General features: G+C 38.8%; 1 protein-coding gene across 2 annotated transcripts in view; it reads right to left on the reverse strand.

Annotated features, from left to right (window-relative positions):
* The window catches only part of tgfbr3 (transforming growth factor, beta receptor III), a 91230-nt gene that overhangs the window by 9594 nt on the left and 53742 nt on the right, over nt 1-27894 (reverse strand). For both annotated transcript variants that reach the window (XM_060867805.1, XM_060867804.1), the window contains exons 5-14: nt 20078-20261; nt 17308-17470; nt 15677-15824; nt 12912-13101; nt 11577-11845; nt 9975-10133; nt 8568-8672; nt 5781-5957; nt 3339-3608; nt 1555-1675 (exon numbers count right to left, since the gene is read on the reverse strand). In XM_060867805.1, the coding sequence (XP_060723788.1) occupies nt 1555-1675; nt 3339-3608; nt 5781-5957; nt 8568-8672; nt 9975-10133; nt 11577-11845; nt 12912-13101; nt 15677-15824; nt 17308-17470; nt 20078-20261 (1786 nt within the window). The remainder of the gene's footprint in view (nt 1-1554; nt 1676-3338; nt 3609-5780; nt 5958-8567; nt 8673-9974; nt 10134-11576; nt 11846-12911; nt 13102-15676; nt 15825-17307; nt 17471-20077; nt 20262-27894) is intronic.

Below are 27894 nucleotides of genomic sequence, written 5' to 3' on the forward strand. Positions count from 1 at the left end.
AAGCAGGCTACAAACAAACCAGCCTTGTATATCACAGAATGGCATTACCGTTTATCTATAAAACATAGCCATGTGAAATCAATAAAATAATTTCTGTTTGTCATGCATCATTTCCTAATGTATGACTATGCATTACGTCAAGGCCTTCTCTGGCTGTGCTCCCAAACCTAACACACACTCCTCCGTTCTTTTCGAGCATCCCTCTCTCTCCCACTCCATCACTGTATCCCTCCCTCTCACTGTACCGGGAAAAGGACTGCCTCTGAGGATAGCTAAATGAAAACAACTGTTCTTATTTCCATTCTGTCGGGGACACTTCAGGATCGCTGGGCCCCCTGCTTCGTTTTTTTAATCAACCACATACGGCACGAACAGTTCATTCAATAAACACTCCCACATATACACAATATGTATAATACACTGCTGCACACTAACACACTCCAGATGTAGTTCTATCCCATGATCCATGACAAGACTCTGTGATGTATCTAACCCACTCTCACACACAAACACACACAGACACACACACTGTTTGTATTTCAAAATGTCTTCCTTGTTCTCATTTAATGTCATCATTCAAGACAAGATCTTTTTTAGACAGGTCTGTTACAGAAGAACAAGAAAGACTTATTTTGTCATGAGGAGGACCCAGGTGGTGTACTCAAGCGCATGTAACTTCAGGGTGAACTGTTTATGCTAAGGTTACTTAACTACCACTTGTAGTATTTATAGTTAGCTATGTAGCCATCTAAGTTAAGATGTTGAATTGTTAATGATAAGATAACTCGACAACTCCCTTTTATAGACTCCCTGAATTAATTACTAGCTCTTAGGAAACTTGGCTTAATCATGTGGTAAACATAGCTAGCTAGCTAAACTAACAGTCAATAATTAGTGGTAAGTTAAATAAGTTTCATGCTGTTATAAATTTAGTTACTAAGATAAAAAAAAATCATTATTGGTGGTAAACTAACTTGGCATCATCCTGCTAGTTAAACTAACAGAGTGAATTATTAATGGTATGGTAAGTTCACCCTGTGGTAACTAAAGCTAGATACTGTAAATCTAGGTAAATAGCCTTCTGTTTACATTGCTGCCTTTTAAATACTAAATTAACTGTTTAAGACTCCAGTAATCACATAATCCAACCATGGCAAATATATAACATAAAATAATCCAGTCATTTGTCGGTATAAAATACTAACTTTTACTTAGTTACTCTTCTTGAAAGAAATCTTGTTTAAGGGAAAGGGTGCTGAGGTAAAGCTGTGAGATGTACAGGATATACCTGATGTCACATGCTTCCCATGTAGCCCTACCCAACTAAATTGAAAATGAAAGAGGATAAAACTAATTTCTCCCCTTAAAAATACTAATATTCTTTTTTTTTTTCAGCTAATGGTTTTCCACAAAAGGCTTCAAAGAAATATGAAGCGCTATTTGCGTTAGAAATAATCACTCAATTAATCATATACTATTTAGGTTGTGACATGTAGTCGCCTTCATTTTTTGGATTGTCTACACTTTTGGATTGTGCAAAATAATCATCATTACCTTCCTCACTATCACCTTCACCGATGACCACCAACGGCTTTGTGGAGGTTTTGCTGTTCATCATCATTTTGATGATAGTTTCCCCGCTAACAGACGTGCAGGCCTCGTTAGGAAGCATACACTGAATGGAGAGAAAGGAAAAGCAGCTGTAATCTGAGTGTGATTCTCAACATACAACACAGCACCATCACATGTATTCAGGAAATGAAAAATACCACATGCCCTAACAAAGTAAATTTGTTTGAGTTTATATCCTTTTAGTCAGGAGGACAGGATTAAAAAAAGCGGATGTAAGGTACGCATGGTATAAATATGGAGTGAAATCAAATTAAAGCCATGTGAATTAGAGTTTTTTTCATCCAAGGGCAAATTGTAAATAATGCTTTGATCTGAAAGTTTCTATACACATGATTTTGTTTAACATTTCACTGATCTTATGTTGGTTCAGACTACTCACTCAGTAGAGTTAACCTACTGGCCAGCTGTGACATACACAACCACCGCACGACAGCTGTTGTAAGACACATTTAGTGAAATAAAGAATCTCTAAATGTTAAAATAATTAAAGATCTATCATTTCTACATTATTACTCCTTATGGTGCTACGGTTGAAATTTTCCCAGTGTAAAAACATAGCCTATATAAATCATGTTTTATCACAGCTTCACTCTTCACTGTATAATTACAAAACATTTGTACAAAAGTCTTTCAAACGTCCCTGTATACATATAAAAGCCTAAAGTCACTAGTGATAGTGCTTCTATTTTACTCCTTTATATATGTTATATAATCCTCACTTCATTATAGAGTAAGATATAATAGAATCCTTACCAAAATACTGTATCTATTCTTCAGGATATATGTCGTGAGGTTATTTTACTGGTCATTGTAAAAGAAGCTAAAATACAGTAAATTTGTATTTCCATACATATGCAGGTGTAGTTTGAAAATAAAAAAAGTAGTTTTTAACTGTGTTAAATAAGACATCATTTCATTTAAGATGGCTCTTAAAACTGCCCTCATCACACTTACATCACACTGATATCACCATATTATTTAACTAATACTAGAAAGTACTAGAATGTGTGTGTAGTGAGAAGAAAATCAGAAGAACCTATTAGATAATATTTTGATTAGAGTACAATATATTATTAAAGTTAATCAAGATAAGTTTTTTAGTGCCATAACTGAAAAAAAGAGCTATAATTTTACACATTTCAAACAGGAGTATCTATACCCTGATAACATTTACTGGAGCTCATAACCAAAATGTGTATTATCTTTGGGAGGAAACGGAGCAGAATTTACTCAGCAATGAACCCACTGGTAAAGGATGCAGATGGAATAAAGAAAGGGAGCTGAATAGAGAGTTTAGCACTGAGATTTATATGTCCCTCTGTGGTGAAGAGAGGGCTGACTCTGGCAGCTGGAGCGGATTAACCGGTGCCAAGGTGCTGAAGTGAAAAACAAACGTTCAGAATGAATGAGGCAGTAAAGAGGGCAGTAAGCGACAGAGTCAAAGTATTGCTACTCTCACTAGAAGTCCTAATTAAAGGTGTGCATATTAAATGCAATATTTTTGCATCATCACCGTTTGTAAGTTGATTTATGGAGTTTACCAAACGAAAATCACCTCAGGCCCAAATATGAATGTAAGTTTGACTGAATGAGAAAATTAAAGAAACACTTTAAGGCTTTTGATCTATTAAAGCATAAACATCAGCTGAGGACAAATAAAGCACGGTATAAGAGAAATACAAGAAAAAAAAAGTAAAGCTCCATACCTCCGGCAGTCCTTGATGCATGTTGTGTCTCTTTGAGCAGATGGACATCTCACAGTGCAGGAAGAGCAATGGTACTTTGAACTTTGACCTGAAGTCAAAGCTGAATCGCTTCCTGTCCACCTTCTGAGGGTAGTAAAGGACAGACTCATCCTTGGGACATATGTTCTCGATGAGGACATATTCAGACAGTACCTCATGATTAGAATTTTCAGAGATAAAGCATGTCTGAATCATGAAGCTTAGATCAGGATCTGCCTTAGTGGCTGAGATCTGAGAGAGAGAGAGAGAGAGAGAGAGAGAGAGAGAGAGAGAGAGAGAGAGAGAGAGAGAGAGAGAGAGAGAATGAGACTGGGATCCTTGCTTAATAACTGATTACATGTTAAAAGCAGTGAGAGTAATGACAATCAAAACTGAGAGCTGTGCACAAAGTCGACATAGCAGCTCACTAACATACACTAACAAAATGACACCATCTAACAAAGCACAGAATACACTCTCTCATCACAGCAGGGTGAATATCAGAAATCAGCTCATAAAAATGAGAAAGTGTGTGTTATCAGTGTAACAGCAACAGTTTACAGTGCAATATTTCTCTCATACACACACGCACAAATACACAACCACACACAATTCAAATCCATTCCAAAAGGCTGATGTTTGTGTTCTTTGATGTCTCAAACTGTATCCTAATACGGTTATGTCAATAAATCACACAGAATTGAATCTGAAAGCAAGACAGAGACAGTAAGAAAGGTGAACATGATGGACACAGTGTTCTTCTCAATATGGAGTAATAAAGAAAGCAGACTGATAACTACACTACAGTTTTGCAGTGAGTTGCTGAATCAGCTGCTTATGGCTCAGACGCACAAGTCATACATTTGTACAGTCCTACAGCTGATAATAATTAACACACACACTCACAGACACAGACACACACACATCCACAGACATACACACACGCGTATACACTCTCGTTAATTTGCTTTAGTGATGCAAGAAAGGAATTTTCTCAAGACTCCTCACTTCCAAGAATCACAAATTGCCATAAAATTTCTTTCAGATTCCAAAGCACATTTCAACATCTAAACCACAGACATCTTGCTTTCTAAACTCCTTAATTATCAGCCTTTCTCTACCTTCCTGCTGGAATTGGTTATAAAGAGCACTGCACTGAGTAAACTATAATGAGTTTTACACAGAAAAATAAATAAGACAAACAAGAGCCATTATCTGTGATCTTAATCTGGGCAACCAATATTTTTGGCCCACCAGATCAGATTCTGTTTCTTAATGCAAGACACTGTAATAATAATGACCAATGCAAAGAACAGCTGATTGGTGACTGCATTAATTATATATATATATATATATATATATATATATATATATATATATATATATATATATATATATATATATACGACTAAATGTGTACTTGTATATTATAAGCACATTGCCAGGTGTGCCAGTAAATTAGGTATTTTTATATATATATATATATATATATATATATATATATATATATATATATATATATATATATATATATATAAAAATACCTAATTTACTGGCACACCTGGCAATGTGCTTATAATATACAAGTACACATTTAGTCGTGAGTGGTCCATATGGTCCGTAATGTAGGTGTTATCAAAACTGACTGTTTTTATTCAGCTTATTGTATTTATTTGGAGATTTTGTTAAAAAAAAAAAAAAAAAAAAAAATTATGTATAAATCTGAATCAAGTCATAGTGGTCAAATGTCAGCTTCCCAACCATAGGGGTTCTATGGCATTATGAGTGTGCAGGGATGGATTTTTAGGCCAATGGTCTCTCTAATACAGATGCAAAGCTCAACTCATATTGAAATACAAGATAGCAATGCCTGATAGCAAGACTGAGCTCAAACCTGACATAAGTCCATCTTTAAAGAAAAGGTCCAGCAAAATATACATAATTTATATTATTTTCCTTTTCCCACAAATGCAGTATATGTTTTAGAGTAGTTGATGTTTGCTTCCAAAGTTTTGCAAAGTAACTATTTCCGTAATGTTGCTAAAAAAGAAAGCTTATATTTACCAGATTATCATCTGGCAAACTGCATGTCTAATGCTTCATGCTTAACTCAAAAGACATGTAATTAAATAACTGAATAGAAATGCAAAACAAGTACATATGAATATACAAATCAGACTTAAACTAATCATAGTGTTTCCTTTACAAGAAATACCTGCTTCTATTTTTTTATTTTATTATTTTTTACATTTATGGGTTGAACCTACAGCTAAGGTTTGACCATGCCTGTGCTGCCAAACTATGATATATCTAATTAAACCATAACACACACACACACACACGTGCACACACACACACACACACACACACACACACACACACACACACACACACACACACACACACCTCCACAAAATTTTTTACCTCCACAAAAATAGGCTTGTTCTCCATGATCTGGAAAAAGGAAGAAGGTTGTGGGTGGCGGAATAGGCTGGTGTTATACAGCTCCATGCTGAATGTCACGTTTTCCACAGGCTCATGCTGAAAGTCTAGTCGAAAGTGTGTAGGAGCATCTTCAGCTTTACGGTAGGAGCAGTTAAACTGGAGACAGAGACAAAGAGAGATACTGTAAAAACATCATCAGTTAGCTACAAAATGGACTGCAATATGTTGAGAGAGAGTGCGGACAGACAGACAGACAGACAGGGGGTCACGAGAGAAATTAATAATTCAATTCAATATTATTTATACAGAGATATTAATAATGGACTTCATCACAAAATTGGCTTTACAGAAATATGCATTTGAAATTGATCCATAATATATATCTTGGTCATCTTAATTCTTTGGCAATACAGAAACTTGTGTAATCGCTATGAACTCAACTGATCTGAATTCAATTACACTGAATCAAACTGCACTGAACTGAATTGTGAGACAAAAAGCAAAAGGTCTGGCATGAACTAAGCCACAGGTGATAACAATAACATCTGATGGAGGAATCTGATGGAGGAATAAAGTAACAGCAACAAGGTGCGTGTGTGAGAGATACTGTAGGGCGGAGAAAGAGCGAAAGAGAGAGAGAGAAGTTTAAGAGAAGTGTGGCTGAAGTCCAATACAGCAGGTCAGGAGGAGTTCAGACCCAGACACTGTGAGAAGACATGAATGTTCTTCTGAGCCCTTGAACTGTTTTTACTAGCACTAGGGGAGTCTGGGAAATGCAGTCTCAAGACTGAAGCTCTGCAGGCCATCCTCTGACGTTTATATATCATTTGCTATGCATGACAATGAAAGAATACTTGGGAGTACATGGATTATGCCTTTTTATGGCTAAAGCAAGTGTACAAGAGTGACAGTTATATGCAAAAGAGACCAGACTGAAAACTGCTCTGAAACATAATCCGTAATACTGGAATGAAGCAGTAATGTTAGACGTGTTTCTATTGAACATTTTATGGTTAATGTAGCGTCATACAGCTTACAACAATAACAATAGACAAGTTTCATGGGTCCTAGTTTACATTTACATTTACGGCATTTAGCAGACACCATTATCCAGAGTGACTTACAACTGAGCAACTGAGGGTTAAGGGCCTTGCTCAGGGGCCCAGCAGTGGCAGCTTGGTGGACCTGGGGTTCGAACCCATGACCTTCCGATCAGTAGCCGAACACCTTAACCACTGAGCTACATATTCATATATTCATAGTCTATGTTATGATGCATAACTCTCTGGACTAGAGGTTTTCAGTTTTTGGGAAATGGCAGATTTGGCACTCCACATTGTTGATGTGTTCTAGTTCCAAAGACATATTACATGACAAACTTAACCTTAACCAGAACTTAACCAGCATCAGTGGAAAGTATACCGATATTAATTTTAAGTTTAAATCCCCATTAAAAAAGATACCAAGCAGCCAAACAAGTGCTATATTTTGTTTAGTCAAAGTGTATCAACTGTCTGTTTGTGAGATGCAGTTATGCAGACTCAGTTAGCTGTGTCATCGGATCGATTCCAGCTAGTCATCTTCTGGTGATACTTAGACAGTTGTGTGATACAGAGCTTGTCTTGTTAAAGAACATGTTGAAAAATGTTGGACTCCTGATCAGAAGGTTGTGAATTCAAATCCCAAAACTGTCAAGCAGCCACTGCTGGAACCTTGAGCAAGGCTCTTAACCATCAACTGCTCAGTTGTATAAATAAGATAAATGTAAGTCGTTCTGGATAAGGCTGTCTGCCAAATGCTATAATTGTAAAGGAAGCTGAGGAACCAGAAGATGGAAGTGATTAACTGGCTGAACCAGATGAAACACAACAACTGAACTTGTTTGCATGATTGCTATTAAAACTACAGGAACAAAAACATGACGTCTGTGACTTTGTGGTTTAAAGAAGAAAAAGACATTTTACTGGCAAATCAATGAACCGAGTCATGCTCAGTGCTTGGAAGAAAACTTCCTTCAAGCAACTACACATCCAAAATAAATTTAAAAAAAATCATGTCTGCAGAAACGTCACACAAGTCTCTGCTCTAAATCCAGTGGAAATGTAAAATTTTTTAAAAGGTTAACTACTTCATTAAACTGGATCTGTCTCTGAACCAGAACCAACACAAGCCTGTTTTGTTGGAAAATATGTACCTGGGTTGTGACTGGATTGTGTTATCAACTGCTCATAAATACAAAACTTATGAATACATTCATTCATCTTCTACCACTTATCCGAACTACCTCGGGTCACGGGGAGCCTGTGCCTATCTCAGGCGTCATCGGGCATCAAGGCAGGATACACCCTGGACAGAGTGCCAACCCATCGCAGGGCACACACACACACACACACACACACACACACACACACACACACACACACACACACACACACACACACACACACACACACACACACACACACACACACACACACACACACACACTCATACTCACGCAATCACACACTAGGGACAATTTTCCAGAGATGCCAATCAACCTACCATGCATGTCTTTGGACCGGGGGAGGAAACCGGAGTACCCGGAGGAAACCCCAGAGGCACGGGGAGAACATGCAAACTCCACACACACAAGGTGGAGGCGGGAATCGAACCCCGACCCTGGAGGTGTGAGGCGAACGTGCTAACCACTAAGCCACCGTGCCCCCCCTTATGAACACATATGCTAAAAATTTGAGCACTGATTCCCAGGTTAAATCATCATACCAAGATGCTAGAGTGGTGTCCCGATGATGGTCTCTCTGAATCCAGGTCTTCATCATCCGTCGGCCAGCCGCTGCCATCCCTGCTCTCTGACTGTCTGATCACGATCTGTTGATCACAAAGACCTGTAAGTCACCTTGACACAATCCATTACCCTAAATTCCATCTGAATAATATTGTTTCCTTTATACAGTGAGTGTGTGTATGTGCTAACAGCTCAAGAAACATATGTGCTGGAATTAAGACATGGGAATGCTCAAAAGTTTCAACATTGCAGGTCCCAGGATAGATATATCCTAAGCATACTTCTCACATCAACTCATAATAAAGGGAATCAGCTTGACTTTTACTAGTACAGCAATGATGTATCTTTGAGAATGTTGCCTAAACAAGATGAAATCCTGAGTGATGGTTCTCAGCTTAGATTAGGACACGTGTCAGCCCTAAACACACAGGACAAAATTACTAATCACCCTCTAGGCCCGGCATTCACACCAAAGCTGGAACATTTGGGAGTTTGCCCGGATCTAATGGAGCAGGGATAAAACACGTTGTATCAAATTTCCTCCATGAATTATCACAGGACATCAGTGAGGAAGTGACTCATTTAAGCTGAGTGAAAACAAGCGAATCGAATCAGAACTCAGATGGAGAGATTGAGAGCAGTCATGCAGCCTCAGCTGACCCTGATCATCTTTCATCTATACTAAAAATTAGACTGAACTTTCCTACACATGTCTTTATTTTTAAATGGCCTGCACTCTACTGAACATAGTATTCCAAATTTTATTAAAGTTTATTAAAATGTTCGCATAAATAGCAGGAACTACAGTAGTGTACATTGTTAACGCAGAATCCTTGATTACTAATTTTATTTTTTAAAGAAAATTATTTTAGTTAAGTAAAAATATTGTTACATTATATAGACACATTTTCCTCAACTGGTTTATTAATACTCTTAAGCTGTTTTTCATAGTTTTATTTGCTTTTGAAATTTATTATAATTATACAGTATATATATATATATATATATATATATATATATATATATATATATATATATATATATATATATATATATATACACATACCGTTGAAAGAATCATGTATCATCTTCAGTGCCAAATTTATATTCAAAAAATTAAAATTATACATTTATAATTTTTTTAAGGAAAAACCCTTTTTTCATGGGTAAACTCTTCTTTGCTTTCTGTCTCCAGAATCTGTCTTCAGATTTAAATAAAACAAATAATTAGAGAAATAAACCCAAATCAATATTTTGTGTTATTAACTTCAAGAAATCTATAACCATATTTTAAACCCTTTACTCATGCACACATGCATTTTCTGTCTGTCTTGTGATTGTACCATAATTATTATTATTATTGTTGTTGTTGCTGTTGTACTTACTGAATTGATGTAGAGGACCACTGGGCTTGGGTGGTGCATGGGGTATTTAGTGGTTTGACAGCCAGTCAGTGGAGTCTCCAGGATGTAATGAGTGGAGTTGGATGTTGCTTTGCATTGTGGGTCCTGCAGGGTTATGTTGGCTTTACTTATACCTGTTGCCTGCAAGGAAATGGCAACAAAGGTAAGATTTAGAACTAATTAAAAACAGATACGTGCAGCATCGTCCTGCTTACATATGTTTAGCTTCTGAGCCAAAATGTCAAACATCTTTCTACATTCCTCACATCGCTCACATGTAGAAAAGATAAGAAGGGCTTTCATTTCAACACAGACAAGGGCTTAAGATTCAATCCAGTGGTCTAATGCATAAATCCCTTTATAAATAATAGGTACTTTGCTTCTTTGGCACATTTTTTAAAGTGTGAGCGATGGTTGCAAAGCAGGGGATGTTTGGTGCACCACAACCTTCCTGTTTTTACAAGAACTGACATCAATTTAAACTAATTATTTAAACATTATGCTATGCTATAAAAGAGATGATCTTTGATTCTGTAGTCCACTGCATAGTGCTTACACGTTCTCAGGATGTTTCACTCTCACACTGGTTGGTTCCTAAATCAGTTGTCCAACTGTGCTACATGCGGTTACATTTGCAGTATTGGACGACTCGCACATACTAAGCAACTTACATCTATCTCAATTATATAACTTGATCTATCTCAAGTATATAACAGCAGTTGACGGTTCATGGTTAGCAATGCTGGGATTTGAACTCACAACATTCCAAGCATCAGCCCAACATCTTAAAGACTTGTGCTACCACTGCCTCTTGTGAACAATGTCACATTTAAAAAATATATACTTTCTTATTGAGTAAGGTGAAGCCTGCCATATATGTTGAGCAAGAACATCAGCTCTAATCTAGTTTCAACCTAGACTGAACTCTAAGATTCGACTGAATCTTACGATTTAAGGATCTTTAATCAGTAACATGATCTGTAACATTTGCAGTATAGCTCCTGGGACACAGTAGTAGTAATTTTAGACAGATATTGTGTTCTCATCCCAATGCTGTTTGGGCTGGGTTTTAATGATGGCTGTAGACTCGGGCGGAAACCTTGTATGTCCAAATTTTGTCAATTTCATATTTTTTCACATATCAATGCTATTGGTCAGTCCCCACGTGGGTCTGCTATTTTTACAAGTTTTTAACCGATCTAAAGTCTTGAAAATAGCTTGAGCGCAAATCTCATAACTCCATTGGACACTTCAACTGTCCACCTCTTCCTCACTCCGCGGGAGAGCTTCGCGGCATATTTCTCCTCAAGAAGAGTCGCAACGAATCAACACGTCTTCTGAGGTAAATGTCTTCAAAACACTGGGCTCAAAGAAAAAATCTTGACCCCCGCTAGTTCTGGTGCTCGTCTGAGAACAGGAATTTAGCGCAAGACAATCCACTGCAACGCGGACTAAACCCTGTGCATTGCAGATAAGGTACGGCATTTTTTTAATTTCCTGAAAAATAACGGTTTTGGAGATACGAGGATTCCGCCTGACAGCAACGATATATAATTATGATTGTGTTTTAATTCACATGCTTACCTGCAGGCTCTCCTTGTCTATGCTGACCACCATCCTGCTTTCCTCACACTGCACACTGAGAATCCCACTCAGAGCTCCACGGTACTCCTCAGGACCACGGTGTGACCATGTTGGATCATGCAGAGTAGGTGGGAAAGGGAAAGATGGATCCTGGTCCATCACCGGGGGGAAAAGGAAGGGCAGGTCAGGACGAGTGTGATCACGAGGATCGGTGTTTCGCAGGATAGAGAGCTCAGGGGGAAACATGCTCTCTAATGGATTCACCACTTCTGCAAAGACAGTGGGTAGCTTTATTAGGTCATAGTAGCTTTAACTGAAAAGTAAAGTGATTTTTCATGACTCATAAATTAATGTCTTATCACTCACTGATTCACTCCCAGTTAGACTCACTCACTGATTCACTCCCTCATTCCCTCCCTCCCTCACTCGCTCACTCATTCACTCACTCCCACACTCATTCCTACACCAAACCCCCTTACTCCCACACTCACTCCACTGCTCATTTTCTCCCTTCCTCCCTCCCAAACTCCATTCCTTACACCCACACTCACTCCATCATTTACTGCATCATTTATTCCTTCACAGTTTGACTGCCTCACTTACTTCTCTGCTCACTGCCTCACACCCTCACTCACTCCCTCACTCACTCTTACATTTAGTCATTCACTGACGGACTCTCTCACTCACTCCTTTCCTCCCCGACAATCACACTCCCTCCCTTCCTCCCTCATTCCCTCAATGACTGACTCCCTCCCTCAATCCCTCACTCATTCCCTCACTGACTGACTTCTTCACTCCCTCACTCACTCCCTTCCTCCATCACAATCACACTCCCTCCCTCACTGACTGACTCCTTCACTCAATCCCTCACTCATTCCCTCACTGACTGACTTCTTCACTCCCTCACTCACTCCCTTCCTCCATCACAATCACACTCCCTCCCTCACTGACTGACTCCTTCACTCAATCCCTCACTCATTCCCTCACTGACTGACTTCTTCACTCCCTCACTCTCTCCCTTCCTCCATCACAATCACACTCCCTCCCTCACTGACTGACTCCTTCACTCAATCCCTCACTTATTCCCTCACTGACTGACTCCTTCACTCCCTGACTCATTCCCTCACTCATAGACAAGTTACTACCATAGAGAAAAAAAATCTCCAATCTAATCATTTTAAATCAAAAGATTTGAGACAATTCAAACCCTTTCTGTTTTCATGCAATTTATTTATTTATTTTTAAAATCCCAGATTTTCAATGTGGTTTCAGATTTCTTAACCTCACGGTACATACAGGAAACTCTCAAAATATCCATATAATCAATATATGTACCTGTTTCATTAACACGTAGGTGGAAGATATTGGCCACTGCAGTGCTGGTGTAGGAAGTGACAGGGCTGTAGTTGTTCTCCTCGGCCCACTGGATCAAAGCCTGAGCTCCAGCAGGCAGCTTCTGCTTCACCGCCTTCGAGACCTGCATCAGTCTCTCAGTGCTAGCATTCAAGCTAACGCTGTCTGATGTCTGTGGTGGAGAAAAAAGGCTATGACCCAAGGCTAAACTTCAATATGGTGTACTATGTATCCCCAGGCTTACTACTAAAGAGTCTCAAAGGCTATAAACTGACTTACTGACATTCTAATGCTAGATAGAAAGGGAGCAAGGAATAAATAAAGAACAATGTACATTCCATAGCTCAAGGTTTTATATCTTGAAGCAACAGATAATAATTTACTTTTATTTAGAGCTTTATTGATCAGGGTCACAGTAGAGACTCAAACCAGGGATTACACCTTGGAGAAGACTCAAAGCTTAAAGTTCCAAACTGATTTATATCCGTTTACTTTTTAAGCTAGTGTTTTGAAATCTCTTTAATTAGCCACCTGTTTGATTAGAGATGCAGCCCACATTTGTTCCTGTTTGTCAAATTTGTTGGAAATTTAATAAAAAACGGTCGGGTGTAAACCCCATTTCCCACGCTCATTTTCTCACACCCGGCACCAGCTTCCCCACAGTAGTAGAGCTTGGAGTTTATGAGGATATCATATCGCATGCATAGTTGGCATTCTGTTCATGTCCATGAACACAGTGACCACTTCACACAAGCTTCCACATACAGTGTGGAATAGCTAAGCCTGCTACTGTACAGATCCATGCTGACATCTCCTAGTGTTGTGTTGAACTGATACAGACACTAGGTTCATGATGGTACAGGATATACTCTCTATACACTATAGAGCAAGACATACATTCAAGCTGCTAGCAGGACAGCACACATTTTTCAATACTGGAAGACATGCAGACGTTAGGCAGAGGATGTTGTCCTGGGGGTCTGCCAACATACATGAATTGGGAGTGTGTGTGCCAGAAGGCAGTTTAGTTTTGTTGACGATCAGAATCAGAACTACAAAGAAAGCCTTATACTGCATTGTAAAGAGAATGGGTTTCAAGTGGATTCAGTTGTTTTCACTGACTCATTTGTTACAAAAGTACGCTGAAATCTAAGCTGGGTGGCCAAACATTGCCCGTTCCCTAAATCACATCTGGAGAATGTCATCACAAAACTTTTCCTTCTTGACTTCATTTCTTTTTAAAAATATTTTTGTTGTTTAAAAAACATAAAAACGACAAACAAGATTATTGTTATTTTGTAAGATATAATTTCATATTAACCACTTCTCAGAAATTCCTTCTTTTGTTTCTAAACTATAACATGTTTTTTCTGTTTTACCCACAACCATGAGAGACACAAACTTTCACACACAACTAAATGCCCATTTATTAATATATTTATGACAGTTCCTCAAGCGAGACAGAGTGGTTTAGTGGTTAGCATGTTTGCCCTGCACCTCCAGGGACCCAGTGTGCAGAGTTTGCATACTCTCCCTGTGCTTTGGATGTTCCCTCCCAAGGCTGATTGGCATCTCTAAATAGTCCATAGTGTGTGAATGGTTGTATGAGTGTGTGTGATTGTCCCCTGTAAAGACCTGGCACCGTTTCCAGGGTGTCCCCCACCTTTGGGCCTGAGTCCCACTAGGATAGACTCCAGGTCCTGTACAACCCTGTGTAGGATTAGCAGTACAGAAAATGGACGGATGGATGCATGGATGGTCTTAAAAATCGTTATAATCCAAAAAAAAAAAAATCCAGTCCTTAATCCAAACATTTGTGTATGTCTATCCTGATCCATTACAGTAATTCCACACACAAAGCAGTCATGTTCTCAATGTTCCTGAGTGCATTTATCTCTTAGACAGCTTCAAAGAAAGTTCTCATAATTCTTAAGAACTGCAAATAAGGCCTGGCCAGCACAATCAAACTACAGTGCATGCTTAACTCAGCCAGAAAGAGCAAACAATTTCACAGCACGTGCCCCTGGGCCTGTCACAATCCGTCTTTCTATCAGTCTGTCCACAGTCTGACTGCATCCTCCACAAGAATGAGAGGAAGTGCTGTCAGACCTCAGGACAGGTTTACAGATTTGATGCCTGTCAGTGCTGTCTTGGTCCAAAAAGTTCATAAAACACCCTCAAGTAGTCAGAAGGAAATGAGGAACTGTAGTCAGGATGTCTGCTAGTCAGATGGAGAGCTGAAGCTCTTACACATCAGATTACCATTAGTGCTGATGAAAAGTGGATAATAATGCTAATAGTAAATATATTTTGTGAATACAACATGGGAGAAAAACCAAAAGCACATTTTGGTGCTTCACATGACCTTGTTGCTAAGTATGACGCATTCTGCATTGAAGACTGTGATTGGTTGTCTAATAATTATAATAAAAAATGATCTATTATAAGCCTTCTATGAATCAAATACCTGTATTATGATATTTGAGGCTGATATATATATATATATAGATATATATATATATATATATATATATATATATATACACACACACACACACACACACACACACACACACACACACACACACACACACACACACACACACACACGCAAATAATACCTCACAGTCTTATCTCAGCCATAAAAACTAAAGAAGTCAATCTCAGACACCAAATATGTTTTGGCCGGTAAAATACATTTGGGGAAAGGATTTTGGATTTGATTGTGCATAAACATGCCTACATACCACTATGTGCAGTTTGCCGATGATACTGTGGGCCTTGATCACCCAGTTCACAGACTTCTCACATCTGAGGAGCAACACAATGTCACGATGCAGAGGGATTTCTGGCTCCACTGGCTTCAAATCCACAGTCACGTCCACCTGCAGCGCACTTCTCAGAGAGACAGAGCCAGAGAGAACAAGAGATTGAGAAATCGCAACAGAAAAATGTCTTCAGTATCTGCGTCTGGCCAACTGATTAAAAGTATGGCCATTTTCCCAGAAAAAGCAGGACATATGCACAACACACCACTTGACGCAATACTATTAGTCAATCTTGGCAACATCTCCCACTGTTTCCTGAGTCACTGACGTGTAATCAGAGCACCGGGAGGACAGAATCATACAGTGGTATAGACTTTTACATACATAGCACCAATCTACACTCACCGGCCACTTTATTAGGTACACCTGTCCAACTGCTTGTTAATGCAAATTTCTAATCAGCCAATCACATGGCAGCAACTCAATGCATTTAGGCATGTAGACATGGTCAAGACGATCTGCTGCAGTTCAAACCGAGCGTCAGAATGGGGACGAAAGGTGATTTAAGTGACTTTGAACGTGGCATGGTTGTTGGTGCCAGACGGGCTGGTCTGAGTATTTCAGAAATTGCTGATCTACTGGGATTTTCACGCACAACTATCTCTAGGGTTTACAGAGAATGGTCCGAAAAAGAGAAAATATCCAGTGAGCGGCAGTTCTGTGGGCGCAAATGCCTTGTTGATGCCAGAGGTCAGAGGAGAATGGCCAGACTGGTTCGAGCTGATAGAAAGGCAACAGTAACTCAAATAACCACTCGTTACAACCGAGGTATGCAGAAGAGCATCTCACAACACGTCGAACCTTGAGGCGGATGGGCTACATCAGCAGAAGACCACACCAGTACTAGTAAGGTGTACCTAATAAAGTGGCCGGTGAGTGTATAAACCTGAACTACTGTAGATTAAGGGTCTTGCACAAGAAAAGGATCTTTGTCATAATCTTCCAGTTACTTCCAGCTACTAGCCCCCTGACACAGGATAGCAAGCTTACAGTGAAGAAAATGCATCTTTTGCAATTGAAAATATCGTAAAACTTAATCAAATGTATCTAGTACTTTGTATACTAGGTACTAGATAATGTATCCAAATGAATCTAGGTTACAACAAAACAAACCGAGATTATTAAAACCTATTTCTGTTCATTTCTATACTAATTTCAACCTTGACTTACAGTAGTCTACTGTTTACTGATCAATAGTTTTGCTCTTATTAAGTGTTTACTTAAAAGAAGAAGCAAAACTATCAAACAGTTTCAAAGGTTTGTCACCATTATACAGAGCAACACTTACACTTACACTTCTCATACATCTGAACAACTGAGAGTTAGGGGCCTTGTTCAGGGACCCAGCAGTGGCAGCTTGGTGGTCTTGAACTCACATCGTTCCAATCAATAGTCCAACACCAGTCACAAACAGGTTTAATAATCGCATATTCTGCTAATTGTGATTCTTTAAATAGAAAATACTACATAAATCTGACTATTTTCAAGATATTTTCACTTGCTAAAATGCCATTTTCTACAGTGTGCACAAGTATCTCTCACACCCTCACCTGCTGGAGCTTGGGGCCTGCAGCTCGATGATGTGGACCTCTTGAGGGACGTCTGGACCAGAGAGGACACAGCCTATGGATGCCTGAGGCTGGAAATAACTCCCCAGGTAGTTTAGAGACAGGAATTTGTTGTCGATTTTGCAAGTGTCAGAAAATACAGGATCTGAAAGTTTTGTACACAGATGTTTAAATAAAAGCATGCCAATACTACACAAAAGTAGCATATAAATATAAAAGTGTCAAACGCTTTATTTTATACCTAAGAAATAAACTGATTTATTTAGGATTGCTATAATAATAATAATAATAATAATAATAATAATAATAATAATAATAATAATAATAAATTTAAAACTTTTTTATGTAAACTAAATATCATAAATACCATACACTGAATAAAAACCCAGTTGTTTTGTCACAACCTACTTAAAGGACAGACATGTGGGTTGAATATTTAGAGTTGAATATTGAAGCTATTAAAGCTAATTTAAAATGAATGCTTACACAAAATTAACTACAGTCCCTCCTCTAGTCCACCCAAACATAGACGATTACTACAGAAATGTTTAATGTGTAAAGTCTGGTCTGATCAACTTGATGCATTTGGGCTAAATGGAAACTTGTGTAATTTTATTTGCTAGGCTGGCATTCTCTTTTAATTCACTCGCTTTCTTTTGTCATATGTGGAACTGATTGCTGGTTATTTCTCAGATTTATCTGCACATTTTCCTCTAGTCATGATAGGTAAAAAAATGTTTTTTTTTTACCAAAATATAAAAATTGGTAATCAAGTTAACCAAGACCATCTAGCTAGGTCAAGTGGGTGAGGGAGGTCTGTGAAAGACACTAGGGAGACAATGAGAGACTCTTACAGATCCCATCCTTATTTGGACAGCCAGCTTTTGGTCATTGCACAAAGATAGCACATATTAACTAAAAGGTTGGCACCTCTTTCCCTCCTCTGGCTCTTCCTGCCTCTTTGAGGTGCCTGCACTTTGTAAAAAAACAGATCGGAAACATGTTCCGCTCTCACGCTGAGCTACAAAGGGATCAGTAGGACTTTCGAGACAGAGCTCTCCTGTAGTGATAAACATAGTGTCTGTAATCACAGCCAGAACCTTTAATAATATGACACAAGTGTTTTATGAGGCTAAATAAATCCACTCAAATGCATCAGAAGTCATAAGCACACCACATTTCTGTCTTGAAAATCTCACAATCGTAGTGCACCATTCTGTACGAGGTGTAAGTAAAGAAATTCTGCATCCTTCTGCTCACCCAAGTTTGATCTGTAAATTAAACTAAAAGCTAGAAGCTAATACGTCAAAAAGTAGAAAAAGTGGATTATTGTGGTTTAATATTCAATAAGTCAGAGTATTTAGAGCTCATGAAAGCTTATAGATGATGCGGTGGCAAGTGAGCATGTCTTCGGTCTGTCATCAGTCTGTATTCTGTCAGTCTCTAAAGGAAAAGAATTAACTATAAGTACACAATACTAACCATGTCAAAAATGTACCATATATCTCATGTCTGCTCAGAGGGTCTACTTTATATTGTTCAATGAAATTTCCAAATAAGAAGAAAATGGGCTTTTTTTTGGCTTAAAAGACAACTGTGTGTCTTCAGTTGATCTCAACAGCATTCAGATGACATTTTGCCATAAAACATGCCCTAAAGGTGGTTATTTCAAAGGCGTATGGCCGCTTGTTTAGGTGAACACAGTAACTACCACCTGAATAGAAAAAAATGCATCAAATGATATTCTTTTGTTGATCAGATCAGTTGGTTTTTTTTTTTTTGCCTAATTTTGTTCCAAATGTTAGCTAAAAACAGAGGAGGTGAGAAATACAGATGTTGAGCACTCTCGCATGTTTTTTTTCTTTCTCTTTCCATCACCACATGTCCTTCAGACAGCTTAGTTTATTTCATCTAAACAGTTTCATTTGAGATACAGCCAATTTTCCTTCTGTGGCTATTGTCATCAGGCAAGCAGCAAACTTAGACTGGGAGCTTAATTTTGTGTTACTTCATTAGACGTGAAGTGAAGAATTTCCGGGTAGTGAGACAATTTGGACAGTGTGGTTTCCTTTTTCTTCTGTCTTATCCCCTCTATTTGTCTTTTACACATTAAGTTAAAATTTTTCCACTACTTACACCGATGTCTCTTCCCCTCTCCCTCTCTCCCCCTCCATCTCTCTCCCTCTCTTCTTCTCTCCCTCTCTCTCCCCTTCTCCCTCTCCATCACTCTCCCTTTCTTTCTCTCCCTTTCTCTCCCTCTCCATAATTTGAGCAGATTTGGCAGAACACACAGTCCAACTGTGTAAGAGTATACGGTACCTCACTCGCTCACTCACTCGCACACTCTCTCGCACACTCTCTCGCACACTCTCTCGCACACTCTCTCGCACACTCATTCAAGTACTTTTAATGACTAAGTACCTTTTTATTGCTCCCCTATCTAAATGCAGTAAAATAAAAAGCTAAATGCAAGACAGACAGAGAAATGAAAGAGAATCAAGCAACCTTGTACGTTTGCCAGTGTTGATCAGAGAGACTTGCCTGCGGCTCTTTGGGAGCTACTTTATTACTCTCGGGACCAGTTATTACACACACTGTCAATGGTTGCCATTGAGAACAAATTAGCAAGCGTGCTGCTTTGATTGGGGTTTAGTGGGGCATGTCGTGTGCCGGGAAAATCTGCACTTTTATGACTAGACATATTAATCTCTTCAGGCAGCCACAAAAAAAAGGTTTCCACACACAAACACACCTTCTCCCACTTTGATGTAGACGTCATGGGTCATCTTAAGCTCTGTAAAGGAAGTGACGGCATGGTACAGACGTTTAGCCCAGGACATCAGGTGCTCGTTTCCATGCGGTAACGCCTCTGTGTGAACCTCGCCAAAGAGTGACGGATTTCCATCCTCAAACTGCACAACAGACCCATCTGACACCTAAGTGAAGAAAAACACAGGGATTAGGTGTGTTGCAACACAGATAATATATTGTAGGAATCTCCATTATTATCCCATGGCATTGTTCTGTGACAGGCTGGAACAATATGTCATGCATGAATCGGTCTAGTGATAAGTTCAACTCCATAATTTCCTCATACTTTTATTTTACTGTTATTGGAAAAGAGAGTATTTAGGACATGTTACTCTGTACCAGTCAATAATCACTGAAATTATCTGGTTAAGTGTTCGAGACAAAATATTCTATTAAATATTATATTATTATTTAAATATGAATAATATTGAATATCAATAGTAATAGTATTGTATTAGTGCTATTTTTAGCTGTAATAGTACCAGTCACAATAGTATTATTGGTCTTGTCACATTCCCCTGAACCAAGTGTTAGATGGTCCATGTCCTAAAGCTCCACCTGCACGCACCCGTCTACACTCCCAGCTCTTTAAGAGTACTACAAAAAACTCTGATATCAGACTTACATAAAGTGCTCTCCCCTCACTTGTTACTATGCTATTGATAGGAAGGTCAGGGGTTCAAGCCCGGGTGCTACCACTGTTGGTCCCTTGAGCAAAACAATTTACCTTCACTGCTCCAGGGGCGCTGTATCATGGCTGACCCTGTGCGCTGACCCCAACCCCAATATTCAATGTTCTGAACGCTGGTATACAGTTATAGTCCCCTTTTTTCAAGCTTTTGCAAATTACCTAAATCTCTTCTGTAAAACCATGAACAACGTCCTTTCAGGTGCCTGTCAATCTTTAAGCAGACATCAATTAAATTTTCATGTTACAAATGTTAGCATTTGAATGAAATACTGTATATAGTGTCAAAAATGATAAAAGTGGTGTAAACGGTGTGAGAACAGGACTTAATTTTTCCTCACATGGCTCAAATATTGATTTGTTTCTGTTTAAAATAAATGTTTGAACAGCAAGTCATTTTTCAGTTTTAGATTGGATTATGATTGCAGTATGAGAGGTATGATGGGTTCAAACATTGCAGTACGACAGTATGATGGGAGTCCTGATTTACAATGCAGACAGGGTTCGGATTTATTGGACTTGTAGAGGACGATTTCAAGACATCTAGAAACAAAGAATTCTTTGTGGATAAAGATATGTCCATAAAACGGACACTGTGTCGATATGCACATCCGATTTTACAGCAAGAGAAATTTCAGCCTGTAAAATTCAGAGGCTTTGAGCAATAATGGAACATAAGGAAAAGACAAAGATAAAAAATAAAATTTTCCACTGCCAGCAAACATCATTCACACTGACTTCTGATTGGTATGAAATCCTCTCCTAACATGCGCTCCATATTTTCACACATTTACTCAATAAGGCATCCACTTTCTGTAGTTTATATAACACAGATGGCACGCAAATGTGTTGATTGGCATGCGATCAAAAAATTACACAATCACCTGATTTAAGCACGGCCAAGTTTAACACTCACTGAACATCATATCTAGTGAGCTACATACAGTATGAGCTCAGAACTTTATTAATGAATCATTTTGTTTGGAAGAATGTACAAAAAGTGTGTACACAAACAGTTGAATTGAGTGTAAGACAGAAACTATATAAATTAATATAATAATATAAGCAATAGTATTGGTCTTGTATTAGTATTATTTCAATTCACATAAAATTCAAAGCCTTGATGCTCGCGTAGAAGAACTGTGATCGGTTAACTACCGGCATATAGAAGTGCTGATTCAGCGAGGCATGACCCTTTCCAGTTCCTGTGAATTTCCAGTGAGTTTCCACTGATCTCTTCTCTGAACACTTGACTAACCCCTTCAGTCTTCTCTGAACACTTGCACTTACACAAGCTCTTACACTTCTAGTACTTTTAGCATTGTCTTCTTGTTTGAAATACTGTATATCGCAATGCTTGTATTTCCTCATTTGTAGGTCATAACGTATTTGTATTATCTTCAGCTGTAATAGTACCAAGAGTGGTAGCGGTCGTGTCACATTCTCTTGCACCAGTATAAGACGTGCATGACTCACCTGTCATTAATGAATGACTTAATAAAGGACTTTAATATCAGGCTCCAGGGGCGGTTCTAGGATTTCAACTTTAGGGGGCTTAGCCCTCAGTGAGAATTTAAAACAAGAAGAGTTTTAGATTATATATTATATGACTACATAGTAAGCCAAAAGTTATGGTATTATTAAATGGCAAAAGTGGACACCAAAATTTTATGCATGATGTAATGATGCCAGTCTTGAATCAGATCAGTTTCATGTATGTGTGCATTCTCTACAAACAGTGTGTCCAATGAATGCAGTCATTAATAAAACATATTCACAAGATAAAGACCAAATCAATAAATGTTATTTTTATTTAGTATTGAATGGATTGTTTGCATTAATATTTTGTTTGTTCCATCAACTCTGGTAATACGAATAGTGAAATTTCACTGCTTTTTGGTTGCCGTCTTTGCGGTTTTCCGCCGATTAACGTTATAGATAAACGTCTCCAGCTCTGACTGCGTGTGCACGCTGCGCGTCCCTGTGCTTCTCCGTTCATATAAAGCAGACAGCTGATGACTTTTGAAAGACTACAACGCACGCGCGTAAAAGCAAAGTAAAAAAAAAAAACGCTCTTGGATCAAACTGATAAATAATTTTCTTTCCCATCGACGACATTTTTAACGTAATTTTTATTGTTTATTTATGAAAGTAAGAATTATACTTTTAGTTTTAAAAGTAGACCTTTTAGACCTTTTTTAGGGTGGCTCCAGCCCCCCGTCTGTGATCTGACACCCTGAAAAAGGTCTAGAACCGCCCCTGTCAGGCTCACATTGTAAGGACTTCCTTGTAAGTGTATTTCTAAGCCGCTGGATTCTAGGAGCAGTGACGGTTCAACAGTTAAGGCTCTGGTTTGCAGATCAGAATGTTAGGAGTTTGAGATGCCACTGTGGGAATCTCGAGTAAGGCCCTAAACCTTCTCCCTAAGCTGGGTGATGGAAAGTGAAAGAACTTCGCTGTGCTGTAATGTATGTGTGACAAATAAAGCTTTCTCAACTCATTTTTGCTCTCTGGATTTTAGACTACATTTTGGAATCTCTGATTTTGATTGTTAGCTCTGTCTGGGCCTTTTTTTGCTAGACTGTACTTAAAAGCTTTCGTTGGATTAGTGTTTCTTAGCGTGAGTAAACTTTGAACTGTCTGATCTTGATAGTAATAATGACAGTAGTATTAGTAGCTGTCACTAAGTGACCTGTGCCCCTCTGCATGTGTGTGAATGAGTTGTTCCAATCAGGTCATGGACACAGACCATGTAGCTCCATCTGTCCCACACATCTGCTGAGCAGCTTTTTCGGTCCGATTTGCATCACACTTTCACATGAATGACGGATAACAATATGATAAATATCGTACAAATGTGACACAGACCATGCACAATTCTCTTTTATCTTAACCAGATCATTATATATGAAAGACACAAACAAAGGTACAAAAAACTGTTGTGTGTTTCATTTTACTTTAAGTTTCATTTTACTTAAAGGGTTCTGCACATTTTTTGTTACGTTTAGTTTTTATATTTTATCTTAGTATTTTTAAGCATTAAGCATCATGCATGAAGCGATGCATGAAGCTATTATCTATTATCTATGATCTATTATATTCTGTTTTATTGCTTTGTCATTGTGAAGCACTGAGAACGGCTTCTGTGTATGAACTGTGCTATACAAATAAATTTGCTTTGTCTTTGCTTTGCCTAGAATAGTTTCTCTGGAAATCTTTACTACATTTGAAGCAGTGTGTATATATACATACACACTATACATGTGTGTGTGTGTGTGTGTGTGTGTGTGTGTGTGTGTGTGTGTGTGTGTGTGTGTGTGTGTGTGTGTATCTGTTTCCCTTAAAATTCAGACTGGCCTCAACACATATGCTCCATTTCATAGACATAAACATTCACATGTGCTGAAAAACCCACTGTAGGAGACCACACTGCCATACAGGCAGCTTTGGAAACCCGGAGTTATTCCATGTCTGTGCTTGTTTTCCTGCTCCTTTCTGCCTGCCTGTGGTGTTTCGGCAACTGCCTCCATGCTAGAAATCTCAATCAAAGCCTTATATAAGACCATGGCCCTGCTAGCAAAGTCTTCAAACTCCTTTACTGAGACCAAGAGTCTGCTCTGACCTGACCTGAAGGTCTGAGTGACAGCAAAGAGCTAAAAGTGAGAAAGAGCGGCTATGAGAGAATCAGAGAGGGAGCGAGTGGAACATCTGCCTGACCTCTGGAAGGCTCGCTGCTATCCTGGCCAGGGACAATAAATTTCAAAAATGAAGAATTAAAATAAAGGAAGAGAAAAGCATGGAGGACGGCGAAGATTTCAGGTCTACGTCTAATGTTATTTTTAGTGGTCTACTACAGCTGGAGAGGGGAGAGTGAGGAGTGTGAGGCCCATACATTTACAAAAAAAAAGATGGGAGGGAAGAAAAAATAGAATAGAAAAGGCCTTCAGAAATGAGCTGACAAGTCTCGCTGAGCACAGCAGAGATTATCGATTTAATTGCAGAAATAAGGGCTGTTATTAGTAAGGCATTAAACAGAACCGCCTGAGACGATAAATCATCTCCAGGTTTTGAGGTGCATTTCAAACCTCAGGAATTATTAATAGCAATAGCATTAGCAAAATGAAAGCTATGAAGACCACTCTGAAATTCAGAAAGAACCATTCTGCTCCCCAGAACCCATCCTCACCCTCAGACCCACACGAATGCAATACCAGTTTATAGATAGGCAGCCTGGCAGGCCAAATTCCACCGCACAATCCTGTGAGTAATGTCTAGTAATGCTGATTTTACGAGCATGAAAAGGTCTGAAAGATGGATGCCAGTCTCACTGGCTTTACCAACAACAATGAAGTCATGTGGCCAAGCTTATTAAACATAGAATGCGTTTCAACAGGATTTTACAGTCAAGGCGCAGAGGAAACCAAGCTGATTGCCAAGCATGCTGGGGCAGTAAACAACATTTTAAATGCTGATCCAAGTCTCAAGAAGTGACATACAGTATAGTCTACACAGTGGAAGTATAGCATCAACATCTTTACAAGTACAACAACAAAAGACTATTTGTTATGAGAAAGGCTCAGAACCATGAAAATTAAGTGGGACACCAGAAACTTGATTTTCCTGACAGATTTCAATGAGCAAACAAATGTATCTAATCACACATAGATTATTTGAGCTTGGGTTTCTATCTGGGCAGATTTTTGCATGTTCTCCATTATCTGTGAATGAAGAAGTGAATAAATGCTCTATAAGCTTATGATGTATCAAATAATCAAGTTTGCAACTGATTTACATTTCTGTTGGAAATCAACCGGGATCAAAACATGCAGGAAAAGTAGTCAGATCCTTCCATCAGTCATAACAAAACACCTGCAGCACTAACACATCTGTGAATGATGTGGTGTAACTCATCTGACTGAGGTTAGCAGCTATGTGATTTAAGCTGCACCTCCTCTTTATTGCGCACAATTAGTGGCGTGTGCTTTAGCTCCAGTCTCTCTCCATAGGCGGTAACTACCTGAGGCTATAAAAGCTACAATGATCCCTTTTTCCTGCCTCAAATTAACACTTACTCCACAACGTTCACATAAGGTTGCAACCCAGTGAACTTTATTTCACATTATGTCCCTTTTACAAACTTGCCCATAACTGAGCCAGTTCTTGAGGAGCTGTAAACTAAATAGAAAATAGATAAAATGCTGTTGTAGGATGTGTGACTGAAATTGAATACCTCTTCAGTTTTAAGACACTGAGAAAAACAGGATATTTGCAAACAGTGCACAAAATCTTTAACGCTTTTGGTTATGAAGTGTACTTGTGAATTCTGACGGTCTCCCCTGGACCATGGAGTCTAATGTCTCTCTGCAAGCTTATGCTATTGCATAAATCAAACTGTTTGTCCCTTTTCTGGCAGTAAACAGTTCCAAACAACAGTTTAGTACTGGGCTAGCTTTGCGCTCTGAGCTAAAGTCCAACATTTGCTCTCTGGGGCCTCTGACTCATGGTTAACGTCTGAAAAGGTGAGCGGAAACTTCGCATCGTCCTAGCTGGCCTCATACAATACGATACCTTCTGCCTCGTCCAGACAGGAATTATCAAACCTAGCAAAGCCAGTGTGCAATCACACCATGCAGGCCAGGCAAGGATGTGTGTTTTCATGTGTTTGTGCTGATGGAGTGAGTACAGCTGATATCTGGCAGTTCTACATTGAGCTCCAAGTATGAAATACGACCCTATGAAATATTACACCACGCCTTCAGGAAGGTACACTGCAGCTGTTCATTCTTCAGGGGTTCAGCATGAAGCTGAGGGTCACAGAGATACACATTTCTGCAAGCCGTTCCCTCAAACATTCAGAAAAGCAGCTAAAACAGCATGAAACTTCACCTGAATTTGTCATGTCAACAATATTCATTTAAGCTATTGGACCACCAGCCACAAATCAATAGCTTTTACACTGGGTTTTAGGAATCTATACAGAATGCATGTTACAATTAGTTAATTAAAACAGTACCAGTCAACCGAGTCTAAAATTTTGTGTTTGCAGTTCACAAAAAACTCTTCTCACTTTCTTGCTATGAAGAGAGATTTGCAGACACATTGGATTTAGGACACTCCCACTGGATCTAAATCTTAGTGTATAAGACAGAAAACAGGATGCATGTTTTGCATTTTTTCCTGCAACCACTCTTCAAGCTCAATGTCATTAACTGAGTAGACTTTAACTGAGTCATTAACCAGGTCTTATGGCAGAAAAAAACAACAGAAAATCTGGGACTGGGAAACCTACATACTCTACACCTTTAAAAGCACATATTTCTCAGGGGTCTCCTGGATTCTGCCTATCAGCATCTATATATTACTGCCATATGTGCAAGAAAAGTGGAGACGCCAGGCCAAATGGTTTATATCAATTATAGCCAAGCAGTAATCTTAAGAAAGCACGAACGTCTTGCTAAGATGATAATGTGCTTTAGTCCAGATGTAAACGTTTTGGGTTGTGACAAACATCCCCCAACAAGTTGGAGAGACAAATGGCGTGAATATATTTGTACGTGATTTGCTGTGCTCACTTCACTAAAAGGATTAATGATGTCACTGGCACGGATTCAGGCCATGGCTTACAGAGTAGTAGTAAACAACACCATCTATGTGCAAGCACTACAAAAGGACTAACATCCATTGCAAAACTGATATTGGCGCCAATGGTTTCAATTAACTATGTCCTCTCAGCAATGCAAATCAAGCAAACAGTGACTTGGCAAACACAAAAAGAGAAACACATCAATCAGCCAAATGTTGCTCATAAAACAATGCCAAAGACATTATTTCGATCAAACGTTTTAAACGGTAATGCCATACAACACAACATCACATAAACATAATAAATCCACCCAGGTCTATATTCAGCTCTCTGAAACCCTCTGCATATCTCATTTAACCTGGATAATATTCATTTCGGTACAATTTCAATGTCTACGCCTATATCCCAACAGACAGGATAGTCTGTGAAGCGTGTTTTACAGTGAGGTCTGCATTTTCCAGCATTTCTTCTAGAGGCAATTGTGGCA

Source organism: Tachysurus vachellii, chromosome 4 (assembly GCF_030014155.1).
Source record: "Tachysurus vachellii isolate PV-2020 chromosome 4, HZAU_Pvac_v1, whole genome shotgun sequence".
NCBI classification, from domain to species: Eukaryota; Metazoa; Chordata; class Actinopteri; order Siluriformes; family Bagridae; genus Tachysurus; species Tachysurus vachellii.